This window comes from Aptenodytes patagonicus, chromosome Z (assembly GCF_965638725.1).
Source record: "Aptenodytes patagonicus chromosome Z, bAptPat1.pri.cur, whole genome shotgun sequence".
In the NCBI taxonomy this organism is placed as follows: domain Eukaryota; kingdom Metazoa; phylum Chordata; class Aves; order Sphenisciformes; family Spheniscidae; genus Aptenodytes; species Aptenodytes patagonicus.
Window position 1 is genome coordinate 14,773,519 of NC_134982.1, and position 16,826 is coordinate 14,790,344.

The following is a 16,826-nucleotide window of genomic DNA, read 5'->3' on the forward strand; positions in this document are numbered from 1 at the left end:
TGTACTACAATTTGATACCCACTTAAATAATGTTCCTGGAGTCTCAAGGATCACTTTGCTGCGGATTTAAAAAGGCGTAGCATTTGGATGTTCCTGAAGTTTCTCTCCAATGTGCTATGAACCAAGCATTAGACATGAGTCTTCATTTGTTCACTAGCAGTTTTTTCTAGCTGTCATGCATAGGCAACAATACTTTTGGCAGAAGAGGGTACAGGATGGGTGAAAGACTTTCTGTCAACATCTGGGAACCTTTACCTGCAGGGGAGTTAAAGGCATATGAAGATACTGTTTTGAGTGACCCTTTGGAAGTTGTGGTTGTGCGAGTGGAAAGCTAATAATTCTTTAAAATTCTGTAAAATATATGAATCCTAAGTTCCTGGTAACCTTAGTAGGTGTTTTTTAACCATGCGGATCACAACAAAGAATGTGATAAGTGGTGTGACTTTGGTGCATCAGCTGTGAAAGGCAAGTGGTCTTCTCTTTGAAGAGGCTCAGAGATGATCAGAGAAAGTATCATGAATGCTTAAATAAGATGCGAGTACTGTGGTGTGATTAGAAAGTGTGCAGACAAAAACCGTAAGATGGAGATGTCAGTGATGTGTGTAGTCTCCTGGGCAGAAGCTTATTTGTTTGCTACCCACGTTACTGATGCACAATGAGCAAGTGAAGCCATCCCAGGGGTAAACAAACAAGAAGTGGTTTTGAAACTTTACGTTTTTAAGAAAGCTAAGTCACTGTCAATGCAATGCATTTTACAGTTGCTTGCATTATGAAGGATTTTATAAGAAATCAGTCAAGAGTCACAGAAAAAAAGGTGTTTACAAATTGCTACAGCAGTTGATAAAACTTCTTCCATACTCAGTGCCATCTACCACTAGGAATCAATAGGAAAACTAATTAATATAGAGAACCCAGGATTATCATGGGTGGTCAGGATGACTGTTACTGAAAGACCATTGAGGTATTGTTGATGGGTGTATTTGTTCTCTGTAGAGGCCTTATTTCCTATTGATGTTACCTGCTTCTCAGCTACATTTGGTGTTATCTGGTTGACCATCAGTATTTGCTGTTCAGTAATGATACAATGATCTTCCCAAATCAGTGGAGTATCTCTTTTTATCTCACAAGTTTTACATATTCCTGCCATATAAAAAGAGATTGCACAAAATGCTTTTACTGATACTATGGAAGATCAACTACAGAAAGTCAGATTTTTTTTTTCTCCTGAATTACCCACACAGCCCTAGATTTAGACTCAAAAGCTGCCTACATATTTCTTTGTTCAAAAAGAATATTCTGAAGTTTGGTTCATTCTCAAAGATCATTTCCAAAGATCATCTCATGATTTACTACATTGACAACATTTTGTAGAATAAACCTTCTCAACCTTGGAATCTCAACTGGTTCAGCAAACAGATTGTACTTGTCTGTCTGTGTATTCTTTCCACAGAAATATTTCTTCTGTTATCAACAAGTCTTGTAAGAGCTTTGTTCTCAGACATATAATGGCTCAAGCCTTCTCCCATAGGAAATATTCCAGATTGACTTCAACAGTAATAGGCACAACTCTCCTGCATAATGGGTGATGTTTTGTCTGAAGTCTAAGCATCCAACAGAATGTGGTACATGTTCAATGTGTGATGCCTGTTCAAAACTGATGTTTATGGTAGAGTGAAACTGTTCCAGAATGCTTCATCTTTTTCAATTTCTTTTCACCTCAATACATAGGCATTGTAGCTTCTAAGCCTCCTTGTTGCCTTAACCATCGTTAGACATCTCAGAAATACATGAAGTTATTGCCAGAATGCGTACTCATTTGCAGCTTATAGGCCTTACTCTCAACACCTTTCAGGAATTTCCTTCAGGAGGAAGATACTTTCAAATACCTATTCGTAGTGCTGCCTAGGAGAGAGAAAACTTTACTTTTGTTTCTTCATTTACTGGATTCTAAGTATGTTCTATGGAATGCACTGAAATCCTTCTGACCTCCTCAAGTCTACCCAAAGATAAAAAGAACCACCTTATCTGTTGCTGCAGTGTTATTTTTCAGCATGACAAATACCAAATCAGAACAAACTTGTCATATTTACTTAAAAGTTTAGGACAAGGGAGAATCAAATCTGTGTCCTCTATTTGAAGTGTAACTGTGAAAAACAGTAAACATTCTGTTGTTGCAACTTCAGAAGTATTCATTTAAGAGATAATTCAAGAGTAAGATGTCAGTAAGATCTCTTTGAAAAGTTTTGAGCTGCCTCTAATATTTGTAGAAATAAAAATGCAGCTTTTATTTCCCGAGTGGTACCATAAAAGAAATCGATAGCTAATGATTTCTGCTATACATTATACTAAGACAATCTTGTAAATTGCCAAAAGAGATAGTACCTGGGGCAGGGGACCATCACAAGAATAGGAATGTGTGGTGAAAGCCGAGTGAGAGATCTTTGTAGGGTGTAGGCAGGACTTCAGTACTGGTGGTTGAGTGTGGTATCTAATTTGAGGAGGGGAAGTGGAGTAGTGGAAAGACCTTGAGAATCAGGATGAGTCAAAAAACAGGGCTTCCCAACATTGTGGATGTTACTGGCAGAATATGGAGTTGCTGCTGATGGTCAAGAAGGCGTAAGATAAACCCATTTCATACTCTGCTCTCTACGTACAGAAGTTATAGGACTTCTCACAGAATATACTAGGGAGAGAAAATAAGTATAGCAGTCTGTGCAAAGAAGTCTTCAGTAAAGGCACACCTATCATGTGAATTGAAGTTTTGCTAGAGGTATCCATTTTTTTTTCATCTACAGGTCAGTACATTGCTTAATGATTCTTAATATTTCTTAAAATATCTGGTAGAAATTTAAGCTGCAGAATAAAGCTGCTTTCTTGTTTAGTGGTGTTTCTTGGATGAAGCACATGGGGACCTGTATTCCAGTTAGTTTTTGATTGTTGTTTCAAGTACTGACCTATGATGACCTGAACCAGAATGACTAATGATAATCTCAGTCACTGCTTTCTGAAGATGAGTATTCCCCTTTTCCCCAATGGATGAATGAAATCTGATAAATGTTTGCTTTAAAAAGAGGAGGCTGGCCCTATTGGTCCAGCCAGTAGGCTTTTCTTCCCCCCCTTCCCTCCCCATTCCTTTTTTAAGCCAAAAATTGTAGCTCAAAATTATAATTGGGACAGGTTGAAAAGCTTCTCTGTTTTTCAAAGTTTTTTACTGGGCTAACAGTTATGGGGAGCTGGTTTAATTTGAGGAACAAAGAATTTAGATGTGATTAATTGGAGAATGTTTTTAATTAAAAATATCCTCTTTTAAAAATTTCTCTAGATACACTCGAAGCCTGGAGTGCATGTAGAAGTAAAAATTCATACGTTTAAAAAAAAAGGGGGGAGATAAGGCAGGGAATGGTAGAAAAATGCCTTAAGACAATTAGTGTTTTCTAGATAGTAATGAGTGGGGGAGGTTGGAAGAAGTTTACCTAAAATAAAATAAAAAAAAAAAAAGTTGAAAATGAACTGTCAGAATCAAAGTTAAGGAAGTTGTGTATGTTTTGATTTATTTTTTTTTTTAATTAAAAATGTATGGCTGAAATGGCTAGTGCCTATACACTGATCATTAAGTCTTCATCACTGAACCTTATTAAGAATCTTTTTGATCTTTCTTTTTTCTGTAGTCAACTTGCTTTCATTGACCATTTTCTAATAGTTGATATTCTGAACCTGCAGGTACTATTTTTATTTATTCTTTTTTGGTGGTGGGTTTTTTTGTTCCATCTTCTCTGAAATGATCCCTTCTCTACCTGAAGTGGACTTCTAAAATTCCTAGGAAATACACTGCAACTATCTGGATTACATCTTGATCTAGGAATGATGTGCTTCCTACCAATCTTACCTAGACCTTTTGTGAACACAGATATATGTAGAAATACACGTGAAAATTATGTAGGTTATATTTAGTGTGTTTTTATATAAACATGAAACAACATAACTGTTCAGTTTTTCTGAATTATTATTCTAGGATCAAGACAACCTTTAATCCAACAATCTCAGCCTCCACCTTATTCATCACCTAGAGATGTTCCCCCAGACATATTGTTAGATTCTCCAGAAAGAAAGCAAAAGAAACAAAAGAAAATGAAGTTAGGCAAGGATGAAAAAGACCAGACTGAAAAAGCTGCAATGTATGATATCATTAGTTCTCCTTCCAAGGACTCCACTAAGCTTACATTAAGACTCTCTCGTGTAAGATCTTCGGATATGGACCAGCAGGATGATATGCTTTCTGGTTTGGAAAACAGCAGTGTGTCAGAGGGTGATATTCCTTTTAATGTGCAGTACCCAGGACAGACTTCTAAAACACCCGTTACTCCACAGGATGTTAACCGCCCACTAAATGCTGCTCAGTGTTTGCCGCAGCACGAACAGACAGCTTTCCTTCAGGCACAACAAGTGCCTGTTTTACAACAGAACACTTCAGTTGCTGCAAAACAACCTCAAACCCCTGTGGTACAGACACAGCAACAGGTTTCGCAACAAGGAACTATAACGTCATATGATGAAGTAGAATTGGATGCATTGGCTGAAATTGAGCGGATAGAACGTGAATCAGCTATTGAAAGGGAGCGATTTTCAAAAGAAGTGCAAGATAAAGGTAAAAGGATTGTGTGTGTGTATACACTATATATATTATATAAATATATATATGCATATAAAACCCATATATATATTAAAACACTTCCTGTCATTGTCACATAGTTCAATTCTGTTTACTCAGTGTAGGTTCTTCTGCGACATTCATCTCCATTCCCCTCCAACAATGAACTGTAATCTCTCATATATGCATATTTTTATTTATTCTTTATTTGGGGTCTTAATGGATGGAAAGTGACATTCTTATGTTTCAAACTTCTTTTTAAGCTACTCTTATTTTGAACCATGAGACTGAATGAAGTACAATTGACGTTGTTTATAGTTTCTAAAATCCCAGCAGTACCATAAGTCAAAATTTGTAATAAGTTTTGGTAGTTGAATTATTAATTAACTACCCATGTTGCCTACTTTAAGAAAATACAGGAAAACTCTTTTATCCCATTTCTATTCATATCTCCATTTGAACCTAATATGAAGGAGGTGTTAGATTAAAATCACATCTAGTCTTTTAAAGGCAGTGTAATGATTGGGTAATATATAATACTATGTTGTCTCCAATGTTTGTTCAACTGGATATTCATTATTATGTAGGCATTACAAGCTTTAGAGAACTACCATATATCTATATGGTCTCTAGCACAGAACCAGATGAGCCTCTGAAGTGTTTTCTCTTCACTTCAGTAGCTGTACTGGTTGTCTTAACCGATTTCATTGAATCTATCCTCTTTGGGTTTTTTTGTTTTGTTTTGTTTTTTCTGTTGTTAACTGGTTTGAAGGTCTTAGGCTTCAGAAACCTCAAAAGTAGGTGCAAAGCCCAAATGTAAATCTTGAAGATAAGATGTATTTTATAAATTAGGTAGTGATAGGTTAACATAAGTATCTTTCAGAAGCTTCCTCTGCACTATGTTTAACTTCTGAGAAAAAAGCTTTTCTGGTATAATGCTAATTTATTAGATACTCCCAAGAAAAATCTTGCAGAGTGGAAAATGGAGCAAATTCTGATTTTGGAAGTTCATAGTTGAAAATGTTCAATTTTGGACATACTTGCATGGACGCAACTGAATTTACGTACAGTTTGGGTCTTTAACCAGCAGAGAGCGCACAAATTTTCTCCCTATTCAAAGATTTTTCTTCTGTTTTTAAAGATGCTGGTGGGGGGTGGGGGGAGGATAGAGTGTTTATGTGTGTGTTTGTTTGTAAATGTGGTTGTTGCAATTACTAAAAGGTTAACTTACTAGATATTTCTTATTTGGTAACTGAATCAAGTCTTTTTAGGAAATGTTGTTTGTGAATATATGGAGAAAATGTGCGCTCACCTCAAAAGAGATCTTTACTGTCTTTAATTTTAATTTAATCAAATGGGTAAATTTGTTACTTTGCTTAAATCTCTTCTACTAATTTTAAATTTATTGATGGAGAGATTGTGGTTTGTCTCCTAATATGTCAAAAGCTACTTTTATATCCACACACTTCGAGTAGAATCTCCAGCATGTTTTAGCTGAGAAGCTAAAATGCATTGTATTTTTGATGGTGCACCGCAGCCTTCAAACACTTAGGACAAGACTAAAACACACTTTCTCTTTTGTTCTGGCTTTCAGGAAATGTTGAGCATTAGTTGTAAAGTTTGTTTGCCATAATTACATAGCCATGGGCAGACTGATTTGTTTCTTTTGGGGAAAGAAGTGATTTTTATAGAACGTCATCTCTCCCTTTCACTACTGCTCAATAACCAGCTTCCCAAATAAGGATTCCAACCTTATGCTTCCCTTCTACCTGCATCCTCTGGTAGGTCTCAGTTCTTATGAGTTCCTGCAGTTGCTATGAGTTAGGTGCAAGAGTTGCTGCCTTATATTGGGACAAATGATTACCGTTTATTCACTGGTGGTAAGTTGCCCCTATGCTAGACAGCAGCTCTTTTAACTTTGGCTGTTGAGGTTTCAGCCATGAATGAACAGTATTGAGTAGAAGGATTTTTAGTAGCCTTGGGACAGATTTCCTGAAAAGCTATTACCTTTGAGAAATATGGTTCTTATTTTTTGGTAATGCTTTTGCCGTTGCTTGTAAGTTTGTACTATGTCTGCAAGTTGATACACTCTGGGATTGTTCTAGTTACAGCTGTTTGGTTTGGTGTGACTGCAGGAGGAAGCTTCCTCTATTGTTCCTATGGGAATATGTCTGTTAGAAATATATCCAATAACTCCTAAATATATCATTCATTTTTGCGAAGCTGCTTACTGTATTTATGCAAAAGTCTGGCATTTGTGCATTTTAGTACATATATGTAACCTCAGATCACATTATGTCAAGAAAATAGTGTGATTGTAGCAAGTACTCGGTCTAATTAGAATGGGAATGCATAGTGCTAGCTGATGCTTTACAATAACAAGCGTCCTCTAGAGAACTTACTCAAGATGCTAGCACATGCTAAAATCTGCATGAAAGCATCTTTGCTGCTTTTGTAATTGAGGCATGGGAATACATATTACAGTTACGTTACACTTTCTGTGTAGGCACAAGTTGTTGTCTTCCATAAATTTGAGTAGAATGGTACTTGCAAGTTTTGATAGAAGATTAGTGGTCTCTTCTGTCCTTTTTTTAAAGACATGAGATCTCTATAGTACTATGCTTCATCAAAGGTTTTCAGCTGCTTTGTTTTTAACAGTAAGGCTTTGGCTGGGTATGACATGTTCTTTCTGAGGCTTGGAACCAGTAGTGTGGTAGAACTGTTTATTCCAGAGGAGAGGCAGAGATTTTTTGGGGGGAGTTCTTGCTAAAAATTATACAACTGCTGCACTTGCCTAAGGCAATGCTAAGGTCTTTTTTTTTTTTTTTTAATGCTGAGGTCCTTTCATAATGTTTGGTACAGGTAGAAAATGGGGATTGGAGCCCTTTGGTAATTATAGTACTTTTTGTAATAAATCGTTAATTCTGACAAAACTGTTAAAATATTTAGCTTCCACCAAACGAAGTCTCTCGAAGTGGGAGGCAGTCTCTGTTTCAGAGCTTGAACTAACACAGGGTTTTGCATAAGTGCCTTCTTCTTTGAAAAGCAGTGTATCTTTCTGGAACCTGATTGTTGTGCTTTTGCTTTCTGAAAAAGGAATTCTTAGTGCAAAAATCACTAATGCAAAATCTGACAGATTTGACCTAATGTATGTCAGATATGCGTAAGAAGTGATTTTATAATATAGACCTTTTGCCTCATATCTGAGTGCTTTTCAGAGCTGTTTTTATAATTCTGTTCTTTTGGTCTATTTGGATCTTGGATTAAGTGCGTTATATAGTCTTTTCATCATGATAGAGAGGTGCAAAGTTTGAAAAAGTTGTTTTCATCCTTGTCCTCTGTGTGGAAGGACAAGAGTCCATCTCCTCTTCCTACTTTTTCCATCAAGGAAGTGTCTCTGTATTGATTAATTTTACAAGTAATGTGTCTGTATCTGTTAATGAAAGGAATAGTTGGAGATTTTGGAGATCGAGGCACTTGGCACCAAGAGTTACTTTTTAATACATCTATTATGTTTAATAGCCTCAGAACAAATAAATAAATCCATGGAACATGACATACCTCAGGTCTTCAGTTCCCATTGCCCCCCTCACAATGGCCTCTATACCCTCATCAGATACAAGTTGTCAATCAATACTAGATCATATCTTCTCTTTTGAAAGGATGCATAGTATTACAGATAGATCCAGCTATTATTTTTCAAGACTCAGATTATCTGAGTTGGAAAAAAAGTGATTCAGCAGGGCTAATACAGGAAGGGATTATCTTTTTCCACAACAATCGACAACAAGTGAACCATCCTCTGCTTAGGTGCATTGTGATATTTTGATGATATAATTTCTTTAGAAAGGTAATGAAGCTTCACGCACACTTTCTTCTCTTCTAATCACCGTCAGTAGTCACATTTCCTGTATTACTTGGGGCTGCTGAATACTTTTAAAACAAGTAGAGGTCCATATTCTGAACCTATTTTGTTCACTTAACTGGAGTTGTGCTTTGTTCACATTCTGAAGTTGACTACTCCAAGAAAGTATAGGAAATCTTGTTGAGTTTTAGAAAATTATATCTGAGGAATTTCTGTTCTTCTCAGGAATCTTTTTTTTTTTTTTTTTTTTTTTTTGATCGGGGTGGGTGTTGAGGGAGAAATTTCATTTTGATAAGTTCTTGGCATTAACTCGTGCTTTGCCACTGTTCAGATATAAGTGGATTATTTTTGTATATAGTCAAGTAGTTCAAAGCTAGTCAGTCACTTTCAGTCTAAACCTTTCCTAGAACATTACATTACGTTCTTCTTGTTCTTCAAGATTTAGACCTGCTACTGAATTAATTTTCAGGTTCAAGGTTTATACCTCAAGATCTTTCATGCTTTTCTAAAAACGCCAAATACTGGGAGTCAAAAATATTTAAGATACTAATGTTAAAAGGAACTCTTGAGTCTTCTAGGAAGGGGAAAAGGGAAGACAACCTTGAAAATTACTTGAAAAAACAGAGTAACCCATCTTTTTTCAGAGACTCTTCTTCAAATTGCATTAGTTTTTTTATTTTATTCAGATTTGCTAAATTTTAATGTGAGCTCTTCCATAAATAGTATTGTGTGTTCACTGTTAAATTTTAGGCCACTTCAAAGACACTTTTATATAATATATATATATATATATATATATATATAAAAAATATCTTAACAGATTAAGGAGTTCTACTTTTACTTGTAAAAGGCACTGTTCTCTGGAGTTTGTGAGAAGAGTAATGAAATCATTAATTACTAACCATTTCCTTGGGAGGCTAATATTTTTTTTTAAACTTAAAAGCCTTAGAAGCATTTTTTAAATGAGACAAACCTACTCGTATCTGTGGTTTTTTCACTATATATTTTACCTCTGAGGATCCATTTTACCCACTTCTTTGGAATCTTACTCTGGATTCTTTGAATTAGGAAGAAGTGAAGCTGTAATAACTTTATTTCCAATAATTGAATCAGTTAGGGGGCATTTGGATGCCTGCTGTGGGCCCTTCTTTTTTTAGTTCGTTCCAAGCCCATAGCAGCAGAGACACACATCCCAAGAGTGTGAATCTGCCGGAGCAAAACTCTCAAAACTACAGTTATAGGTAAGTAACCTTTTTCTCTCACCTTTTAAGTTCTTACCAGCTCCTCTCCCTTTCTCCCCATTACCCATCTCCCCCCAAAAGTTCCCCAAAGAGGAAACTAATAGAAGAACACTATTAAGAATGAATAGTTTGTTTACATCTAATTTTATGTAGCCAATTAATGAAATGACAGAATGTGTAATTATAACCAGTATATTAGCATTCATTTCCAAAAATACAGGTGTTTTATTTCCTTAAAAATGGAGCTACAAGTGTAGTCATTTGTATAGTAATCTTGCAGAAGATTGCAGTCACTAATAACAGAAGAGAAAATGAGATAGTATAAAATATAAATGATTGTGTCTCTATGTAGTAGGACAGTGTGAGAATTAGATATCATGTATTTTGTGTATACAAGCTTTCATGCAGTCTGCGTTTTGTAGTGTGACATAATGGATGAAACTGGCACCTCATACAGGTTTCCCAAGAAGAAGCAGCTTTGCAACCTCCAGTTCCCATAGATGAGAGATTTTTTTTGTTGTGTGTGTGCAGACATGTTTTAAGAAAAGTAAGGGGAAGAAATTCCTCTTCTATCTAGAGAAATTGCAATGAAGTGTTGCAATTTTTCCATCTATCTATGAAAAAATACTTTCTTTTATATTTTTTATAAAGAATGAAATACTGATTGAATGAAAAACATATTTTTTAAAAAAAAGTAGGGGCATATTTTTTAATGGCGTTTACTTTATTTTGGTGCTCTTGTGTAACATGAAATCAAATTCCCCTGTTTATCCCAGGTTGTGCTTTACGTAGGGTAGCACAGAAACCTGCTCTTGTAAGCAGGTGTAGAAAATAACTAAAACCTAGCAGTTGGGCAAGAAGTCTATTTTTTTTATCTGTAGCATAAACTAGGATTAGAAAATTAAATATAACTTGCATGTTGTATATTCGCTTGATTGTATTTGTTACATGGATGAGAGGATTTATAATATTACTTACCTAGTAATGACTTTATTTTGTTCTGGGGCAGTCACTTCTCTATAATGGATTTAAATCTTGACAAAGAAATGGCATGTATAATTAATAAACCTTATTAAGAGTTTAAGCCCAGTATTTCTATACTTCATAGTCGTCACTAAGTTCACTCTGACATCAACCGAAGAAGAGACAGACACTTTTTCATTATCATGCAGTATAAATGTTACTGGATCTAGTTAATTGAAGATATTTTTGAGTGCAAGGTATGATGTCAGAATAAAATCAACATCTGAAAGGGACATTTCAAATTCATTGCTTATTTCTAAAGTTTTCTGTTTATACAAATGAATTAAAAACTAATTGGATATGTTAATCTGTAAGTGATACATAGAATAAGTAGTTTTCATTAAGTCTACTGTTAGTGTTGCATTTTTCTTGTGAAATTAGGTGCTGCATTGTGTATTTCAAAGTAATTGCACTTCAGGTTTTGCTCAGATATTTTAACAATTGAGTTTACAAAACTATAATTCGTAACAAAGCAATCACATGGATAAAACCCAGCATTTGTGTCAGAAAAATCTACCTCACAAATAAATTAAAATCGTATTGTTTGTAAAAGCAAAATTAAATTCAGGGGGGTTAAGTTACAGCTTCCAATCTCTAAAATAAAGTGTAGATGCTTGATTATACTTTTCTGTAGTTCAATTCTTGTTATTTTCTAGCGTAATATTTCTTTTGTATTACTGTAGTTGACAGGGAATAATGAGTTACCAGACATCCTTAAGTAGAAAAATTCATAAGATCATATTTCATTCTCTAGTTATGCTGACTATGTTATTGTTATATTTAAGAAAACAAGGAAAACTTTACCAAAATGAAGATTCTTAAGTCTGCTACACCGTAAGGCATGTCAGAGACTCCTGTAGTCTTTTTGTGTTTTGTCCTGAATGAGTTTGGACGTCCCTCCTGATGGGCTTTCCTTTTTGCACAATGACCAGAAGTTCAATAAAGTCTTTTAATGGATTGCCAAAAATTAGCAGATGTTTCTGTTCAGAATCTCAGAAATCCCTTCTTCTGAACTGCAGCAGCTGGAAGCCCTCTGGTATCTACTTTGGAGACTTTGGAATGACGTTCTGTTCTATAAAGCTTCCTATACCAAGTTCATGACTGTACTTTCTTAGTTTCTTCTGTAAGGGAGCAAGCAGTGAGAATAGGTTTTTGACCTGTGTTTGCTGAGTCTCTCCTTCAAGGGGAGGAGCTGGTAGTGTGGGAATCTCTTCTACTGATGGGAAGAGTTCTCTTTGGTTGTTCAATTCTTTGTTTATTGGAGTATGGCTTTGGGGCGAGGTCAGGTGAAAGCAAACTCTCATGGTCAGTAATGCTGAATGTTCATGAAGGAGTAGAAAGATAAGAATGGATATTTTCCCTCACTCCATTGATAGGTCATCCATCAGTACTATTAAAGTAATTTTAAACCTTCCTTGTTCCCAGATTAGATTGACTGATTTAGATTCTTGTGGTCTACAGAACACTGTTGGTTTGGGGGCACAGGGCGCTTGGACAACTTTGAAGAGATCCATGAAAAATAACTGAAAAAAAACCAGTTGTCAGTAAACTTAGGTTTGTTATTTAGATGTATACTTATGTGTTACCTGTTGAAAATTCCTAATCTTGACTGTTAGCTTAAATAAGATAAGCTTGTAAATGCCCTCTGGCTGACTTGTCTCTGATGTTAAAAAATGGAAGGTTTGACAATAACTGCTTAGGACTGGTATATTTGGTTTAAGTTTATTCATTGCTGGTTTAAATAATTCAAATAACTGGTATTTCAAATGAGTGGAGCCATATCCTGGTAATCTCTGGAGAGTGTTAGAGCTTTAAAATATAAAACTCTTAATTGTTATGCTTTAAAAAAAGAAAGTTTGTACTGGAGTCATCAAAATGGTTCATCCAGAATTCAGCATTAGAGGATCAATCTTCATTGTGGTTCTGAAGAGGAATACATTCACATTTAATCATCTTGGATATGAAGTCTCCAACTGAATCCCGTACAAGGTGTAAATGGGGAAGTGATAATTTATCTTCTGTGTCTTCGAGATCATTCAAGATCATTCAGAAGTCTCTGGATTTTAGAGTCTACCAAACAGTATTAATAGAGTGGAGTGTTACCATTCTGCTAAAATGAAGCTTAGCAACCATGCACACGGTTATTATTTAGACTTGTTACCTTAGGTATTTGCAGAAGGCCCGTTTCAGTTTGCTAGGACAAGCAGTTCTAGAAGTTTTTAGGCTATCATCCTATTACACTCATTTGTTGAAAGATTTTAATCTGGGACTTAAGGCAATCATCAGGTTTGCAAGAAAGCAGTAATGTGGGAGAATTCAGCACTAATGGTATTCCAGCTGCTGCTTTGGAAAGATTTCAGGTTAAATGGAAGAATGGAGATACTTCTTTAATACAGCTCCCCTCATGCAGCTGCTGTCCCTAACACTTGCGCAGCTTCCAAGTGTATCCGTTTTCAGGATGGATATTCTTCAAATCATGACTGACTCGCCGTTTCAGCAGAAATGTATTTGAAGCTATCTGTGGTTATTCCAGTGCAATGGGTTTTTTTCACAAAGGTTCTGCAGTAATTAATTAATTAATTTCTAAATCTGAAAGTACTGGTTGTTTTGACACACAGATACTTCCAAAGATGAAGGCCACAACCTGTCTCCAGAAATACTGTTCGTAAGAGGACAGGTGAGAGATAACCACTTGGAAATCCAGCTAATCTTTTTTTTTCCATTTCAAACTTGTGGTTTCTGTAATGTTTTGTTTCTTGCACCACAGTGACCCATTTAATTTGACAGAACATCTCTATTATTTTTTAGAATAAGGTAACTTATTGAGTACCAAGATACCGCCTTTTGGTGAGCACGTTGCAATGTAAAGAGAACATCCATGCGGATTTGCCAAGCCAAAAGGATGTATACATAAAAGAATAACTGTGATCAGACTGTGCTCTGAACTGTCACAAATTTGTTCAAGGAATTGAACAAAATGTAGATATATTTTGGAGGTATCTACATTCTTGGGGATGGGGAGGAGTGAATAATGTTTCTAAAAAGAAAAGAATCTGAAAATAACAAAGTTGGATACCTGATCTCTCATATAGTCAGAAAGCTCTTCTGTGGCTTACTACACATTCCTTTTATTATGAAAACTGTTACAAAGAGTGAAGCAAAAAGATCCTGATCACACTTTATTGGTCTCAAGAGCTTGTGAGCCTACATGTTCGGAATTGTGGCAAGCTTTGAATCTAGGTCTGATTTGAAAGAAGAATATTAGTCTGATATTTTGGCAAAGTCCTAGATCCTGATAATAAAAAGAAATTCTACTATCTGTGGACTGAAGTGGATGAAGCTTGGATACTGATGCCTTGAAGGACACGAAGTATATTTGAATGGATGTTGTAAAAGTTCCTAAGTTCATCTGTTTGTCAAAACCCTAAGGGGTCTTGGGACTCATGCCTTAACAAAGTAGATGTATGCGAATTGTAAAAGAGAAGATATGAAGACATCTGTTTTCAGGGGTTAATTACTCTCTCCTCACCTCTCTGATTCTCTATTGATTATTCCCATATAGTTCAAAGTCAGTTCAAGATTTTATAAAGCCCTTGAAGCCCAATTGTGTATTTCAGATTTCTGCAGCTATCATGGCAACTTAAAAAGTTTTTGTGCTCATTCGATGGATTTTTTTCATTGTGCTCGATGAAGATAGTGGTACCATGTACTCATCCTACCTTTTTATGCCCTAGCTCAACCTGATATTTTCATATACTTGGGCCAGCTTTTTTGTCCTAGATCCAGAAATCTCATAGAGGCAAAACAGTAATGATCAAGTCTAGTTCTGAGGATCGCCATCAAGCTGCACTGGAAATAAGAAGAAATCTGTGAGTAATCTGTAACTCTGTCTGCAATCACCTTGCCATTTAGGAAAAGAAAATTTTGAAGGTGTCCCTTTCTTCTCAGATAAGATGTCAACAGGTTGTGGTTATAATTTAATAAAACATCAGTATTCAGTTGTCAAGAGAAATGAAGAAGGTGCATCAGAAGAGCTCTGTATTTAGAGAGAATATGTATGCCACGTTGTGATGTGATCATCTACTTATATGTTCTTAACTTACAATTTGACATTTTGGATGATGAAGAGCAGCAGCATTTTGAGCTTGGTCAGTTACAGAAGTTCAAGCGAGAAAAGTGGTCCTACTTGAATTGTTTTGGTTGTTTAATCTTGGAGCCTTCAGCATGAGGGCTCTGAAAGGTGAGTTTTGGTTGATCGAGCTACAGCTTCTTTAAGGCATCACAGCTCCTGGCCATCTGCCTTGCTCCTATGGTAGGAGTAGCAGAGGGAAATATTTGCTTGGCTCTTAACTGACTTGTTCAGCCTGGTAGGTTAATGCAAACCATCTTCACTAGTGCCTTAAGGTGATGCATTGGACAATGAAATGCACTTGTGGAAATATGAATGCGTGTTCCCTTCTGCTACAGGTGATAACCTCAGTTAAAGGAATGGGGCAGATAGCTGATAACAGTAATGTCTTAAAGGCTACTGCTAGATCCACCATCAGAGCTTTACAGGACTTACTCAGTGGCTGACATTTCTGGGTTAAAATGAAAAAGCTGACTGACTTTTTCCTAAGAACACAAGTTTCTCAATTTGTGTTTCAACATTTAAAGAGTTTTAATTGAGAAATAAGGTAATGATGTGTGTGGATGTATGTGTATTAATATATGTTTTTAAAAAAAAAAAAAATCAAATTTGAAACCCATTAGTCTGGAAGCTTCTACTTCATGACCATTCCTAAGATCTGTCACGAAGCTTAGTGAGGTCAAACCCTTCTTAGTCACAGGGAGAAAAAGATTTTTTTGTCACTGCATGAAGGTTTCAAAAAAATATATTCGTTTTAATCAGTAGTGTAGGGAAATTAATCTATGTAAGTTCTCATATGAATCCAACAGTTGTTATAGTACAGAAAAAGCAAAAATCTCCATGCTAAAAAGCTGCACCTTTGATTTCGCAAATTTATTTTGCTTCACGTGTCTATCATAAAGTTGGCAGGTGTTCCTACAGGTTTTTATTGAACTTCAAAAAGTTCCTTGTTTGCAGTTGACCAGTTTCTGCATGGAGTTTATTGTATCTGTCTTTACTGTCTTCCGGCCAGTAAATGTTGTACATAATTTTGGAGTTTTAGGAAGTTATAGATGTACAAATAGATTTGAGAATGAAAATGATGGGGAAAAAAAGCCTGTTCATATCACTGGAATTGACCATGTTACTACTTGTTATTGTGTTCTAATGTTAATTTTGGAGATGATCCTTCAAAGTTTTAATTCTTCTAAACAAGAATCTTCTACAAATATAGAAGAAATTAGAAGTCATATGTTACAATTCTGGTTTACAATTTGAGAGGGTGGTGGGGTTTTTTTTCCTTGGAGTTTATTTCCCTATTCCTTGATTGCATCCTCATTACCATTCATTCTCCTGCTCCCAAAGAAAGAGCTGGCTCATTGCATCTGGTGATAAGGCACCACAAATCTAGGCACAAAATAAGTTATTTTTCTTATATTGCATTTGTTGTCTGGACATTTTGACAATAGATCTACAACGGAATTTCCAACCTATGTTTAGTCATTCCTTAGACTTAAAGTCATATTCTCTGATTACAGAGAATGTCATTGGGGTTTTTTGACAAATTACACAATGATAGTTGAGAAATGAGAATATAAGCCTTAGTGCAGGTAGGGCTTTTGGTTTTCATGGCAGAAATTAATTTTAGTTTAGAGTACCATCTTGGTAATATAAATAGGTTGTAGTTTAAATGAATAGAACATACTCTTTTGGATACTTCCATGTACTTCTCATTTCTATTAATTCTACCAAATTACAGGGTGTGTGGTTGGCTCACTTTATTTTTCTGTATTCTACTCTTAATGATTTTTTAGTATAAACTGAAAGGCTTATTGCAGAGTCAAGCTCTTGACACTACATAAAATTATCACTGAACTTTTAATTTCATCCATGAAAAGCATTATGATTGCAAAGGGAAAATACTCAATCTTTTAAGTGTGT

The 16,826-nt window shown here is 35.6% G+C and overlaps 1 protein-coding gene across 3 annotated transcripts in view; it reads left to right on the forward strand.

Annotated features, from left to right (window-relative positions):
* The window catches only part of NIPBL (NIPBL cohesin loading factor), a 162,660-nt gene that overhangs the window by 84,415 nt on the left and 61,419 nt on the right, over positions 1–16,826 (forward strand). For all 3 annotated transcript variants that reach the window (XM_076362758.1, XM_076362759.1, XM_076362760.1), the window contains exon 9: positions 4,013–4,645. In XM_076362758.1, coding sequence (XP_076218873.1) covers positions 4,013–4,645 — 633 coding nt within the window. The remainder of the gene's footprint in view (positions 1–4,012; positions 4,646–16,826) is intronic.